At 41.5% G+C, this 14,940-nt stretch overlaps 1 protein-coding gene across 1 annotated transcript; it reads right to left on the reverse strand.

The window, feature by feature from the left end:
• Positions 1-10,544: 10,544 nt before the first annotated feature.
• LOC306877821 (serine/threonine-protein kinase pim-2-like) lies at positions 10,545-13,933 on the reverse strand. The gene is made up of 7 exons (XM_079429799.1): positions 13,789-13,933; positions 12,926-13,468; positions 12,481-12,575; positions 12,038-12,088; positions 11,163-11,532; positions 10,923-11,045; positions 10,545-10,706 (listed from the first exon to the last, which is right to left on the reverse strand). Exons 2-7 carry the CDS (start codon positions 13,452-13,454, stop codon positions 10,621-10,623), a joined length of 1,254 nt encoding a protein of 417 aa, XP_079285925.1. The 5' UTR covers positions 13,455-13,468; positions 13,789-13,933; the 3' UTR covers positions 10,545-10,620.
• Positions 13,934-14,940: the final 1,007 nt, after the last annotated feature.

The following is a 14,940-nucleotide window of genomic DNA, read 5'->3' on the forward strand; positions in this document are numbered from 1 at the left end:
GAAATGGAGGTGCAAAAAGGCATGGAAAGCCAAGACACCAGCAGAAATCTATCAGTAATTAGAAAACAATCCTGCCCCTCGTATGTGGAAATTAATATTAGCTGCTTCAGTCCCAACACCTACAGTACCAGGATGCTGAAGATGAAACAAGGGTGGACACTTCAGCAAGACAATGATCCCAAACACAGCCAAGGAAACTCTCGACTGGTTTCAGAAAAAGAAAATAAAGCTGCTAGATTAGCCCAGCCAATCACCTGACTTGAATCCAAAAGAAAATAAGAACCAAAAGATCAGAGTTCATAGAAGAGGCCCACAGAACCTTCAAGATTTGAAGACTGTTTGTGTGGAAGAATGGGCCAAAATCACATCTGAGCAATGCATGCCACTAGTTTCTCCATACAGGAGGCGTCTCGAAGCTGTCATTATCAACAAAGGCTTTTGTATGAAGTATTAAATAAATTTCAGTAGTTCAGTACTTTTCCCCTGTGTCATTCCATTTTATTACACATAACACCATTTCTGAACTTGTTTGTTTTGTTATCTTTGTATGTATGGATTACTTCATGTCAGAAATATATTTACTGAGAAAAATGGTGACATGTTCAATACTTATTTTACCCGCTTTATAAATAACTGATTATAACAATGGCAGCAGATGTCTTCCACTGTTGTGTTGGGCCACATTGCAGTGGGAAGAGATCAGTTTCACAGCCTTGAACACAAAACACTGAACAATGAACTCCTGAACACTGAGAAGGTCCTTGGTCTACAACACGCAGATGAAGGAGCCTTGAATATGAAGGTTCTGAAGTCTGAACAGAAGATCCAGGGAATCTGGAACACACAGATGGATGATCCCTGACGAGAAGATACTGAAGTTGATGCAGAAGGTCCTTAAAATGGGGGGCACTAAGCTTGGTTGTTGCTTTTGCTGTTTCCAAACTCCCAAAATTCGCTTCTTGTCAAACATCCTTATTTCTCTCTTCCACAACAACCAACGAAGAGCAACTTAGAGCACAACAACCAACGGTTGAACTTAGAGCCAGATAGTTTCTTTGTATCTGAGAGAACCTTTAAATTCTTCCTCAGATGCAGGGGATTGCAGATTGGCACTTTTCATGTTCTGATTGGCTAACGTTTTCTGAGGTGGCCACAATATCACCCCCTTAGTGTGAGGGTTATTTGCACTATTCAGTCACAGGTAGATAAAAGTCTTAACATTTATAAAAAAAAAAAAGGGGGATGCCATATTTCCTGCTGTCCACTACAATCTCATTACACTGCTTGTTTCTAGGGAAAGCACATTACTGTAAATTCCCAAATGAGATTATTACTGTAATGCATTATGGCTTTACACTGCAGACTGATAAGCCATTAAGCACTGCTTGAGCATGATGACAGGCCAAGAACTTAACACACTTTTCATGCATATCCTTACACAAAGCCAGATTTATGAAATGCCACTGTGTTCACCCAGAGGAGAATAACCTGTTTGATGAGGGCCATGTATCCAACACAATGAATCCAACAAAGAGAAAAACTCAAAACAATATACCACTTTTGAGGAAGAGAATCTAAGTGCAGTACACCCTCTGGTATCTGACAGATAATGAATAACAAAAATACATTAACTTCTAAAGCCTGCTCAATACACATGTAATATGCTGTTCCAAGTGTCTCCAGACTTTATCTGCTTTTCCATCAGATGAACGGTTCTAATAACGGTAAGAAACGGTTCCAGTTATGTTTCCACTTGAGCTTGGTTATTCACTTGTTTGTTGTCTGGCTACTAGTTTCTCTCTGTAGCTGCCCAAATATGTACATCCCATAAAGTATGTGAACACTTGCGTTACCAAGGCAACGACTGACACATTTGTATTACTGTATATGAACCAGTAAAACCAGCAGATCATACCCACTTGTTAGTAGGAGGAACAATCACAACAATGAGATACATGACACTTTTAATCTGTAACACATTAATTCAACATGAAAATGCTTATTAATTTTGTATCTGTTGTGAAGTTTGAAAGATGTCAAAGCAGGCATGTCTTTTTATTGATACTGTTTACTGTCTTTACCACTCTGAAGCAGTATTTTGTAGTAGTTTGGATTTCATGTGCATTAAGGGAACTGACCTTGATGACTGAATATTTATTTATTTATTTATTTTTTGTTTATTAATTTGTTTGTTTGTTGTTGTTGTTGCTGCTGTTAAATGTTGTACATTTATGTACCAAATGAGAATCATGAAATATATTTTGAGACAAAATTCTTGTTAATGGTTTTCAGTTTTGTTTAAGGTGATTAAATCAACAGCTTTTTAACTGAAAAAAAAAACTGAAAAAAAAAAAGGTTAAAGTATTGTATTTGGGATTAAACCGCTGCTGTGTATTGATATTTACTGATACTAATACTTTAGCTGAAAAATACAATACTGTGTCCCTTCATGTGATCAAATGCTCTACACACACTTGTGGTCTTCACACCCACTTGTACATTTGGGTCAACTACAGAAAATATGTCATCTAAGTTGGCAAATGATCAAGTGCAAACACTGCAAGTGTGGGTATAAAGCTTCTAAGAATCCTCTCAGAAAGCTCCTAATTTAGCTTAACAATTTCTACCTAGAAGTCTTAGCTAAAGCTTGAAGTCATTCAAGACCAATCTAAGATCAACTCTGAGTGAGGAAAAAACAAAACATTTTATCTTAGTGAGGAGGCAGGCTGACCCCGTTGCTGGTAAGACAGCCTTTATTATGATCTAAGATGCCGCCACAGATGGCAGCTACAGTGCTTTGCTCTTCAGTGTTTGTACTGTTTTTGTTTGTTTTTCCTGTTTTTTGTTTCTCAAACACGATCAGTTTTACCAGGGATGACCCGCTGAACATTCGGCAAAACACACCATAAAATCTTTTACCGGATTTTGATTATTTCCGCCTTTTTGCTGGACATTGTAGTTGGTGGAGCCGTAGCTCTGGTCAAACGCTTCAGGACGTGCAGATGGAGGAAGCGAGCCGGGGCGCGTCAGTGCGGATTTAGAACGACGTTGCCTAGCATCCATCTGGCGAATCTCCGCTCTCTACCCAATGAAACGGACGGACTCCTTCTGCTCTCCCGGACAAACAGGGATTTTTCTAACTCTGCTGCTCTGTGTTTCACGGAAACCTGGCTGAATGGCGACATATCGGACAGCGTGCTACATCTGGCTAACTTCCAGCTGATCAGAGCAGATCACAACGCAGAATCAACGGGGAAATCGCGTGGCGGCAGGACGTGCTTTTACATCAATGAGAGGTGGTGTACAGATGCAACTGTGTTAAAGAAGATGTGCTGTTCAGATCTAGAAACGCTCTTCATTAACTCCAAACCATTATATTCGCCGTGGGAGATTTCTTCGTTCAATCTCGTGAGTGTCTACATTCCACTGCAAGTGCACGCAAGATCAGCTTTACAGTAACTCGCTGATCTGATCACAGACACAGAACAACAACTGTGTTTTAATTATTCTGAGGGACTTTAATAAAGCAAATTTCTCCCGCGAACTGCCAAAATACAGACAGCACATCACATGTCCGACCAGAGACAGTAATATATTGGATCACTGTTACACAGCGATAGAGGACGCATATCACTCTTACCCCTTTTCCAACTAAGCAGTTCCAGGTGCTAGTTCAGAGCCAGTGCTATAGCTGGTTCTTAGTTAGTTCGACAGGCGAACCCTTTAAGAACCGGTTGCTTTTCCACATGCTAGAGAGCCAATACAGAGCCAGCTCTTACGTCACTGAATACGTTTCATGTTTCGGTTCACTAGCGCAGCACAACAGGCTTGTTCGATGTACATCAGCGCCACGCAGATTGATCGATCGGCACACAACACACTAAAGCACGGTGAGAGCGATCCAAAAGCATAAAGAGCCGTCTGCTTTCCAGTCGCTCCCGCAGCACCCCGATATGCCTCGTACCGAACGGTCCGCGCAGCGCCGATCTATCCCGAACAAGCCTAAACAAACTATCAGCAATGGCGGACGTTGCGGTGCTATTTGATGTTCATGGCTTTGCGAACCTACATCGGCATCCAAACACGGCGAATCAAACGTGTTAGCGTTTAGCTGCTATTTCAAATATGGCGGTCCATGTTTCTGTTCGTCTTGTTGGTAACGGTAACCCCGCCCCTAGCTCCTGACACAAGCGGTTCTACCTTCTAGCCCAGCAATGTTTTGGTGCTACTTACGAACCGCTTTTACTGGTTCGGAGCTGGTTCTTTGGATGTCGAAAAACAAAGAACCGGTTCGAAACTAGGCTCTGGCTCCGAACCAGTACAGGAACTGCTTAGGTAGAAAAGGGGTATCTGTCCCACGAGCAGCTTTAGAACTCTCTGATCACTGTTTGGTTCATCTCATACGACCAACAAGCAGAAACTTAAATCTGCAAAACCTGTATTAAGAGCTGTTAAAAGATGGACTAATGAAACAGGGCGGGATTTACAAGCCTGTTTCTCTCTCACTGATTGGACTGTTTTTGAAGCTGCTGCCACCGATTTGGACGAGCTCACAGAGACTGTAACATCATATATCAGTTTCTGTGAGAATATGTGCGTTCCTACCAAGACTCATCTAACTTATAACAACGACAAACCATGGTTCACTGCAAAATTCAGACAGCTCTCCAAAGAAGATGCTTACAGAAAAGTGGATAAAGTCTTGTATATACAGGCCAAATACACACTGGAAAAGGAGATCAGAGTGGCAAAGAGGAATTATTCTGGAAAGCTAAGGAACAAATTCTCTTCCAGTGATTCTGCTTCAGTGTGGAAAAGTATGAAAGATATCACCAACTACAGGAAACCATCCCCCAGCACTGTGGAGAATCAACAACTGGTAGATGATCTGAATGAGTTCTTCTGGAGGTTTGAAAAAACACCCCACACCCGCCCTGAACACCTCTCCACACAACCATTTACACCTCCAGCAACCCCCCTCTCCCTCACACCTACAATTCAAATCAGTGAAGATGATGTGTGCCGGGTCTTCAGAAAGAACAAAAGAAGGATGCTGACCAGCTGGCCCCCATCTTCACACAGATCTTCAACAGATCACTGGAGCTGTGTGAAGTCCCTCATGCTTCAAACGCTCCACCATCATCCTCGTCCCAAATAAACCCAAAGTTACTGGACTTAATGACTACAGACCTGTGGCTCTAACGTCTGTGGCCATGAAATCATTTGAAAGACTGGTTTTGGCTTATCTGAAGGCCTCCACTGGACCCTTACTGGACCCCCTGCAGTTTGCCTACAGAGCAAACGGGCCTGTGGATGATGCATTCAACATGGGACTGCACTTCATCCTGCAGCAGCTGGACAGACCAGGGACTTATGTGAGGATCCTGTTCGTAGACTTCAGCTCCGCTTTTAACACCATCATCCCGGACACCCTTCAGAATAAACTGACACAGCTCTCCGTCCCCACCTCTGTCTGTCAGTGGATCACCAGCTTTCTGACAGACAGGCAGCACCTGGTGATGCTGGGAAAATTGTCATCCAACACCCACACCATCAGCACTGGAGCTCCTCAGGGCTGCGTTCTCTCTCCACTGCTCTTCTCCCTCTACACATCTAAAGACCCCTCTGTCAGGGTCCTTAAGTTTGCAGATGACACCACACTGATCGGCCTCATCCAGGACGGTGACGACTCTGCTTACAGACAGGAGGTTAAGGAGCTGGCTGTCTGGTGCAGTCTTAACAACCTGGAGCTTAACACGCTCAAAACTGAGGAGATGACTTCAGGAGAAAGACTTCAAGGAGAAACCCCCCCTGCTCTCCCCCCACTCACCATCATGAACAGCACTGTGACTGCAGTAGAGTCATTCAGATTCCTGGGCACCACAATTTCTCAGGACCTGAAGTGGGACAAAATCACATTGAGTCCATTGTGAAAAAGGCCCAGCAGAGGTTGTACTTCCTTCGCCAGCTGAGTCATTGGTACAACCCACCCCACTCTCCAAGAACTGTACTTATCCAGAGTGAGCAAAAGGGCTGGCAAAATCACTCTGGACCCCTCACATCCAGCTCTTTGAACTATTACCGTCTGGTAGACGCTACAGAGCTCTGAGAACCAGAACAAACAGACACAGAAACAGTTTCTTGCCTCAGGCAATCCATCTCATGAACACTTGACACTAAACATGGAACACACAACACTATTATACATTATTTATTCACCACACATACTGTACTTTTTTTTTCATTTCAAATTTGCACATATCAGACCTGTACACACATAATTGTCTATATTATATATTGTGTTTTTGCTATTTTGTACATTGCCTATTTGTATATTATTATTTTATTATCTGTGTCCTGTTGCACTGTGGAGCTTCTGTCACTATAACAAATTCCTTGTATGTATAAACATACCTGGCAATAAAGAGCCTGGGGAAAAAGCTGTTGAGCAATCTGACAGAGCGAGCTTTGATACTCCGGTACCTTCTACCTGATGGTAGGAGCTGGAAGAGGTTGTGGGAGGGGTCTTTCACAATGCTGGAGGCCTTGCTGGAGCATCGTGCAAGGAAAATGTCCAGGATGGAGGGGAGAGGGGCACCGATGATCTTTGCGGCAGTGTTCACTGTCCGTTGTAAGGTCTTGCGGTCAGCAGCACTGCAGTTCCCATACCAGACAGTGATGCAGGTGGTCAGCACACTCTCAATGGTGCCCCTGTAGAAAGTGGTGAGGATGGGTGGTTGGTGGCTTGCCCTTTTCAGCCGGCGGAGAAGGCGCTGTTGTCCCTTCTTGTTGAGTGACGTGACGGTCCAGGTGAGATCCTCTGAGATGTGCACCCCCAGGAATTTAGTGCTGCCGACTCTCTCCACGGTTGAGCTGTCGATGGTCAGTGGGGGGTGGTCAACAGAGTTTCTCCTGAAGTCCATCACAACCTCTTTTCTCTTACTCACATTGAGGGACAGGTTGTTAGCACCACACCATTTCGCCAGCTGTGCCACTTCCTCTCTGTAGAGCGTTTCATCGTTGTTGCCGATGAGGCCTACCACAGTTGTGTCATCATCAAACTTGATGATGTGGTTGGAGCTGGACTTGGCAGTGCAGTCGTGGGTCAGCAGCGTGAAGAGCAGCGGGCTGAGCACACAGCCTTGTGGGGCACCTGTGCTCAGTGTGGTAGTGCTGGAGGAGTTGCGGCCGACACGGACTGACTGAGGTCTTGCAGTTAAAAAGTCCAGGATCCAGTTACAGAAGGGGGTGTTAAGGCCCAGCAAGTTTAGTTTGTGGATGAGCTGTTGTGGGATTATAGTGTTGAATGCTGAGCTGAAGTCGATGAACAGCATTCTTACATAAGAGTCTTTCTGTTCCAGGTGAGTAAGAGCTAGGTGGAGAGTGGTGGATATTGCATCGTCCGTGGAACGGTTTGGACGAGTATTCAAACTGGAATGGGTCCAGTGTGTTTGGGAGACTGGACTTGATGTGATGCATGACTAACCTCTCAAAGCACTTCATCATGATTGGAGTCAGTGCTATGGGACGATAGTCATTCAGACAAGACACGGGTGACTTCTTTGGTACTGGAATTATGGAGGTGGATTTGAGACACATGGGGACGACTGCCTGGCTCAGCGAGGTGTTGAAGATGTCTGTTAGGACATCCGTCAGCTGTGCAGCACAATCTCTCAGTACACGTCCAGGTATGTTGTCAGGGCCCGCAGCCTTTCGTGGGTTAATCCGGGACAGGGTCTTCCTTACGTCGGCTGGAGAGAGACAGAGTACCTGGTCGTTTGGAGATGTGAGTAGTTTCTGTGCAGGTGTGTCGTTTTCTATCTCAAATCGTGAGTAGAAGTGGTTGAGTGCATCTGGTAAGGATGTGTCATCATCACTGGCCTGTGGTGGGGACTTCTAGTCAGTGATGGTCTGAATGGCTTGCCACAGTGACTGAGTGTCTTTACTGTCTGTGAAGTTGTTGTTAATTTTTTTAGCATATTGTTGTTTTGCCTTCTTGATGCCATGAGACAGATTGGCTCTTGCTGTTTTGAGGGCTGCTTTGTCTCCTGATCTGAATGCTTCATCTCTGGTCTTTAGCAGCCCACGAACCTCTGCTGTCATCCATGGCTTCTGGTTGGCACATGTGGTAATGGTCTTGGTGACTGTCACATCATCTATGCACTTTTTGATGTAAGCAGTCACAGTTTCAGTGTACTTCTGCAGGTCTGTGTGGTTGTTGTAGGTGACCGCCTCTTGAAACATGTTCCAGACTGTATCCTGGAAGCAGTCCTGCAGTGCTGAGGTGGTATTGTCTGGCCATACTGTGATCTGCTTTTGAACCGGTTTGGCGAGTTTGTTATGCTAATCCCAGCATATAGACCACTTCTCAGTGATGTGGTCTGAGTACCCGAGGTGGGGGCGGGGTTCAGCTTTGTATGCTTTTTTCTCTGTAGTATAAACAAAGTCCAGTGTGTTGTTTCCCCTTGTTGCAAAGTTCACATGTTGGTAGAACTTTGGTAAAACTGTCTTTAGGTTTGCATGGTTGAAGTCACCAGCTATGATGAAAAAGCCGTTGGGGTTATTTGTTTGTTGTTCACTGATGGCGCTATACAGTTCACAAAGCGCGTTCTTAGCGTTTGCACACGGGGGGGATGTAGACCGCGACAATAACGATAACCATGAACTCCCGCGGCAGATAGAATGGTCGACACTTCACAAACATAAACTCCACCAGAGATGAACAGTGTTTTGATAATACCGCAGCATTGTTACACCAGTCTTTGTTGATATACACACACAAGCCACCTCCGCGGGTCTTACCAGATAGTGATGAATCTCTATCTGCTCGGAAACTGGTTAGCCCGTGCTGCTGAATGGCGGAGTCCGGGATGTTGTCGTTTAGCCATGTTTCGTTGAAAACAAACACACAACAATCCCTTGCCTCACGCTGTGTAGACCGACTGAGTTGAATTAAGTCCAGTTTGTTTTCCAGAGAGCGAACGTTTGAGAGCATGAATGTTGGAAGAGCCGGTCTTGTGGGCTTAGCTCTTAGCCTAGCTCGTATACCTCCGAGCTTCCGTCCTCTCTCACACCGCTTGTGACGCTGCCTTGTGCGGGTAGCGTCAGTAGGCGAGGCCGCGGTCTCGAGGCTCCAGCAGTAAATAAAGGCCTCGTAGCTTCTCAGTAGCTACCGGCGAGAGTTGTTGTTTGTACGCGTTGGCGATATCCAAAAGACTTTGGCAATCATAGATGAGTTTGAGTGATTTCCTTATGAGTTAGCGGTAAACTGACACTATTTGGAGACGAACAGATGACATTAAATCACCGTCTTTGGGACCCGGAGCAGCCGCTGCGTCTGATCGCGCCGCCATCTTCCTTCCTGAACAGGTATAATTTGTAGTCTCCCCAGTTATATTATCTTGTTAAGCCCCTTTCATTTTAAAAAAAGGTAAAGGGATAGTTGTTAGAGAAGCAGACTCTGACAGATGGTTAGAATACAACAGGTGAGTTTTATTGCAATCGGTGGAGTCAGCGGTTTGTTGATAGAGGCGAGTAACAAGTTCAATGAACAGGTATAGTAGTACGATGAGGGTGATAATGGAATATCCTTTGTTTTCACAGGAACTCGTGGATAGGGGAGACGGAGCACACACCTCAAAATCCTGGACTGGGGAGACACAGACGATGGAGTAGAGTTGTGAAGAACACGCTGGAGATGAGACAGGGGGTAAGTAGGAGATCAAGGTAAGTACACAGGTTAGTAGCTGTAGTAGCATCAGTCCACTTCGAAAGGAAACAAGATCGGACAATGAGCTGGTGTGAGGTGTGTGCTTTTATGTGCAGGCTGATGAGGGAGCTGATGATGTGCAGGTGTGTGCTATTAATACTCAGGTGAAGGAGTGTGTTGTGATTGGGAGGTGAATGAGCCTGGCTGATCTGTGACAATAGATCACCCAAAAATAAAAATCCAACATAAGAATTCACTATAAGTCATAAGAAACATATAAGTCCTTTTGACATTGTCACTAAATTGCTTTAATGTTAAAGTGTTACTGATATTTTTTCCCTGATAAGCAATTTTATTTTATTTTATTTACTTGCTTATGTACTTATGTACTTAAAATGTCTCGGTTTCCAGTCCGGAAAGAAGTATGATTACTTACAATATAGATATTTTATCAATGGATCAATCCTTATATAAAAAATATTTGTACCAAATGTTAAAACTAGACACTGTAGTACTTATTTACAGTAAACATGAGTTTTCAAAATAAACTTTGAAATTTCTTACTCAATTGCTGCTATATTATACATATTTACAAAGAGAGACATCAAATTCTCTATTTAAAAGCTTAATGGGGTATTTATTATAATGGGGATATGTGAATATTGTAAATAAAGTATTAACTAAAGTTTAATGTTTAAAAAAGATTGTATATTAAAATGTTTACTACTTTGCATTTACATATTTGCATAAGGGTACATTTTAAATTATCACTACACATATTTCCAAACTGAATGACAGGATTGTTTACTCTTTTTTGAAAGTAATTTCAAAAGTTCCTATTATCAGCCTTTTATTTTTTTCAAATATTGTGTAACACTACCTGACTCCTGAGCAATATTTTCTTCCGTCCTTCAGCTCTTCCTAAACCATTCATGTTCTAAGAGCTTGTCTAAAGTCAGGCTGCTGCTCTTGCACTGGTTTAGCAGATCACAGCATTCTGTACAAGTTTTCAAGAAAGAACTGGTTATTCATGTACTGTGTGATACTTATGAACATGCGGCACGTGAATGTTGTCATATAAAGTATATTCTGAAATGTCATCATTTTTATCACAATCATTTTTAGACATTCTGTCTGTCACTTGTCTTATTTATATTTAAGAAGATGATGAGGACTTCTTAAGATTGTGCTGAGGCAGTGTGTGTCTTCTTACCACTGGATAAAGTTGAGGAAGGAATCATCTGCATATCGACAAAGCTGACTCCATTCACCATTCTGAACAGCAAAACACCCAATGACTTGATCGTAGCTTTGACCGCTGGGCACTCTGTGTACTCTGTTCAAGAGATTTTCAGAGCTGAGCATCACTTGCTAGGTTCATCTGCAAGCCATTAGTTTATTTTCAAATAACATTAGAGACAATGAGACTAAATGCCCTAAAATGTCAAGCTACCTTCATAGTCAGAGGTTTTGAAAAGTTTGCCACAGCCAAAGTCTATTAATTTGAGCTGCAGTGTCTCTGTGTTGACCAGGATGTTGTCCGACTTGATGTCACGGTGAAAGACACCCCGGTCAAGACAGTGTTTGGCTGCGAGCACTGCTTGGCGCATTAAGCCACGTGCCACAGTTTCTTCTAGGTAACCTCCGTTGCTCAAGGTGAAGCTGAGCAAGGTCTCACATGGATGTGGATATTCCAAAATCAAGATGTACCGATAATACTGCTCAAACCACTCATACATTTGGACGATGTAGGGGCTTCTGGGAGGCTCTCGCAGCATCAGGTTTAGAGCCACTTCCACAAGCAGAAGTCTGGTACACCTAGGCTAGAGAAAGTGATAAGCAGAGTTATCTTTAGCTTTCATTTGTCATGTGTATTTAGTTTACACAGCAGGGTATAAGTCTGAGATCACTAGGAAAAATGGCTCCATTTGGAATTAATTTCTAAGTGAATTTAATTTCAAATTAATTTTTCACTGACAGTTTAAGTGAAAAATTGGATTGAAAAAATAAATAAATAAAAAATAAGGTGAAATCTGACCTTTTGTGCAAAGCAATTAACTTGGTAATTGCCTCAAATGTTCTTATTTTATTAATGAGACATTATTTTTAAACAAGCATATAATTCTTAAATTATATATCATATTTATTTTTAGATTTACATAACTTTATTTTGCTTTACACTTTACACATCGTAAAAGTCTTGTTTATTTCCAAGTTCAAATTATTCAGATTTTCAGTATGCTCTCAGACTTTTTGCCCCACCTCTACATTATATTTAAGTATAGATACTTATATATTACTTATATATTTAATAACTTGCCTACTTACAATATAAATAAAGCAGTCCAGCACTGACTTGGTTAAAGACTTGATGGCAACCTGCAAAGAGAATACATACATTGATAAAAAAGTGTTATGGACAAATGGCGTAACTCCTAGAATGATATTAATGAATCAAAAATGAATGTTATTTGAAATAAATAAAGAACAATGATTCATTTAAGTGAATTAATTTCTGGAATGTATTCATGATAATATTCTTCACACTTTACATTATTACACCACATTTGACATTTGAATAAAAAATACTTATATAAACATTTTTCAAATATGTGGGAAACCAATATTAACAAAAAAAAAACGATCACACTTCTAACAAATTTTTTTCAACCTATTATTAAAAAGAGGATTATATGGAAGACAAAATTATTAAAAAAAAGAAAAAAGAACAAGTGGCAAAATGTTTGATGAATAAAGCAAGAGTGGTTTACCTTCTGGCTATCAGTTCTACGAGTCCCCTCATACACAGTGCCAAAATTTCCCGATCCCAGCGATACTCCCATATCATAAAGGGAGAAAAATGATCCTGTAAAAAGAAAGAAAGAAAGAAATATTTGATATTGCTACTGTCTTCGATTAATATACAAACTCCAAAAGTAGTTTAGTATGCTCCACGTTAGAACATTTATTAAGGAAATGTGGCTTTTATAGATATTTGTTTATTAAATGCACATTAATTTCTTTTAACCATGCAATTACAACAATGACAATAAGAGCAAAAAGATAAAACGCATCATGCGACACATGATACTTGTTGAATACTGGACAAGGGATTAGAAAAATGCTGGCACATGAACACAAATAAAAATGAGTCAAAACTGAAAGAAAGAAAACACACACAATAGGACAAAGTAGTAATAATGACAAAAGATTCACCGACAGCCGGACTGAAACCAGATGAACCCGGAAGTGGTGTTAACTCTGCATGAAGGCCAGACGGACCAGGGACAGGTTCTGGCTCGGGATCAAGTGTCAGTTCAAGATCGGATGCACCTGCCTGGGGATCAGCCAGATCTTGGGGAGCCATTGGCTCAAGGCCGGATGGAGCTGGTACAGGTAATGGATCAGGACTGGTTGGATCGCTGTCAGGTGTCAGCTGGAGACTGGATGGACCCGAGACAGAGGAAGGCTCAGGATCAGCTGGATCGGTGGTACGTGTCATCTCGACACTGAGTGCACCTGGGACAGCTGTCAACTTAAGACCAGATGGGCCAGGGTCAGTCGTTAACTCTAAACCGAGGCCGGATGGACCTGGCTGAGGCTCGGCTGAATCTTGCTGAGCCACTGGCTTGATGCTGAATGGCTCTGGGTCTACTTTGTTGCCCCTGTTGCAATACAGGACCATACACTTTACAACCCTCCATGCTTGCCGGAAGAGTACACACGTGCCTTTCTTCTTCCTCATTCTGGTTTTCTTTTCTAGAAAGTGGCATAGAAGACAATTGAAATTATCACCAGAGATCATAAATGAAATATTGAGGTTAACCCTCATGAAGAAACAAGGACATAGAATTGTATATACATTTATACATTATAATTTTAACTATTGTTTGTTATCTGAAATTAAATTTAAATATGCCCTATATCTTAAATACACTGCATTGCAACTTCATCACAAATCTGTAATTACAATATAATTAAATACACGCTACACAAGTTTCAATAGAATTGACATTAACATTTTAGTTTATCATAAATTCTATCAGTACATTTTTACCATAAAGACATAAAATAATTACAAAATGACGTGTTCTCTCTAGGGCTCTTGGGTCAGTAGTGTTTCCAGCTGTCTGTGTAGAACTGCTGGAACTGAGCTCCACTGACTCCAGCCCGTTTTTGTATGAAAATGATATTGTCTGTATGTTGACAGACCGCGAATTGATCGTCTTCGCTACTGGACGGATTCTCAAATGAATTATCGCTTGTGACGTAATAACACACGATGCTTTCACGCGCATTCTAAGAATTATTCCAGGAATATATATATTTTTTAATCATGCTGGACAGGGGGAAAATGCACTGTGACAGTGTACAAAAACTGTGCTGCTTTTTGAAAACGACTAGCTTTTTTTTTTTTTTACATTTTGAACATGTAGCTTAATTTAAAAAGAACAACACAACAATAATGTAGCCTACAACGCAGCACATTTTTCCCTCAAAGACCAGAGAAGCCTGTCAACAATTTGACTTTTAGTGTTCATTCCACAGTTTCGAAGCCCATTGTATGTTGTGTATATTTAAATAGCCAGATCGCGAACAGATTCACCCACGCAGCCCGGTCTGATAAATGTGTTACAAACATTCAAATCATCCCAGAAGTACAGTTTATAGCTTGGATATAAACACTGCTGTCCAAGGTAGTGATCAAAATACAGTATTCACCTTTTTGAAAGTGACTCGACTCTTTAAATAAAAAATGTATCAATTACAATGTACCGCCAGCAGGTGGCGACAGGTGACTTAAAAAAAAAGAGATTCATTCATAAAAAACTTGACTGATTCATGAATGCCAGGTATATTTACACGTAGCCTACCAGGAATTTGTTTTGGTGACAGAAGCTTCCACAGAACAATAGTGACAAGACAGATAATAAAAAGAATAAGAATAAATAAAATAGACAATATATGGTGTGTTATGTACAAATGCAAGGAAGTGTAAAAAAAGAGGTGTGTTAAATATATGTATTAATAGTGTTGGATATTACACGTTTATTGCCAAATTGAACTGTTCATGAGATGGATTGCCTGAGGAAAGAAATGATTGAGCCATTGAATCATTCATTCAGCTTGATTTATTTTATTATTATTATTATTATTTTTACAATTTGTTGAATATTGAATATATTTTATAAATAGACTGCAACAATTAGCATTTTGTAAAATTACATTGC

Source organism: Barbus barbus (assembly GCF_936440315.1).
Source record: "Barbus barbus genome assembly, chromosome: 12".
Taxonomy (NCBI): domain Eukaryota; kingdom Metazoa; phylum Chordata; class Actinopteri; order Cypriniformes; family Cyprinidae; genus Barbus; species Barbus barbus.

Coding starts and splice junctions, on each gene's coding strand:
- LOC306877821 (XM_079429799.1), bottom strand. CDS start 13,454: ATGAGGAAGAAGAAAGGCACGTGTGTACTCTTCCGGCAAGCATGGAGG. Junction 12,576..12,925: donor TGGTTTCAGTCCGGCTGTCG/GTGAATCTTTTG, acceptor TTCTTTTTACAG/GATCATTTTTCTCCCTTTAT. Junction 12,089..12,480: donor GTAGAACTGATAGCCAGAAG/GTAAACCACTCT, acceptor TTCTCTTTGCAG/GTTGCCATCAAGTCTTTAAC.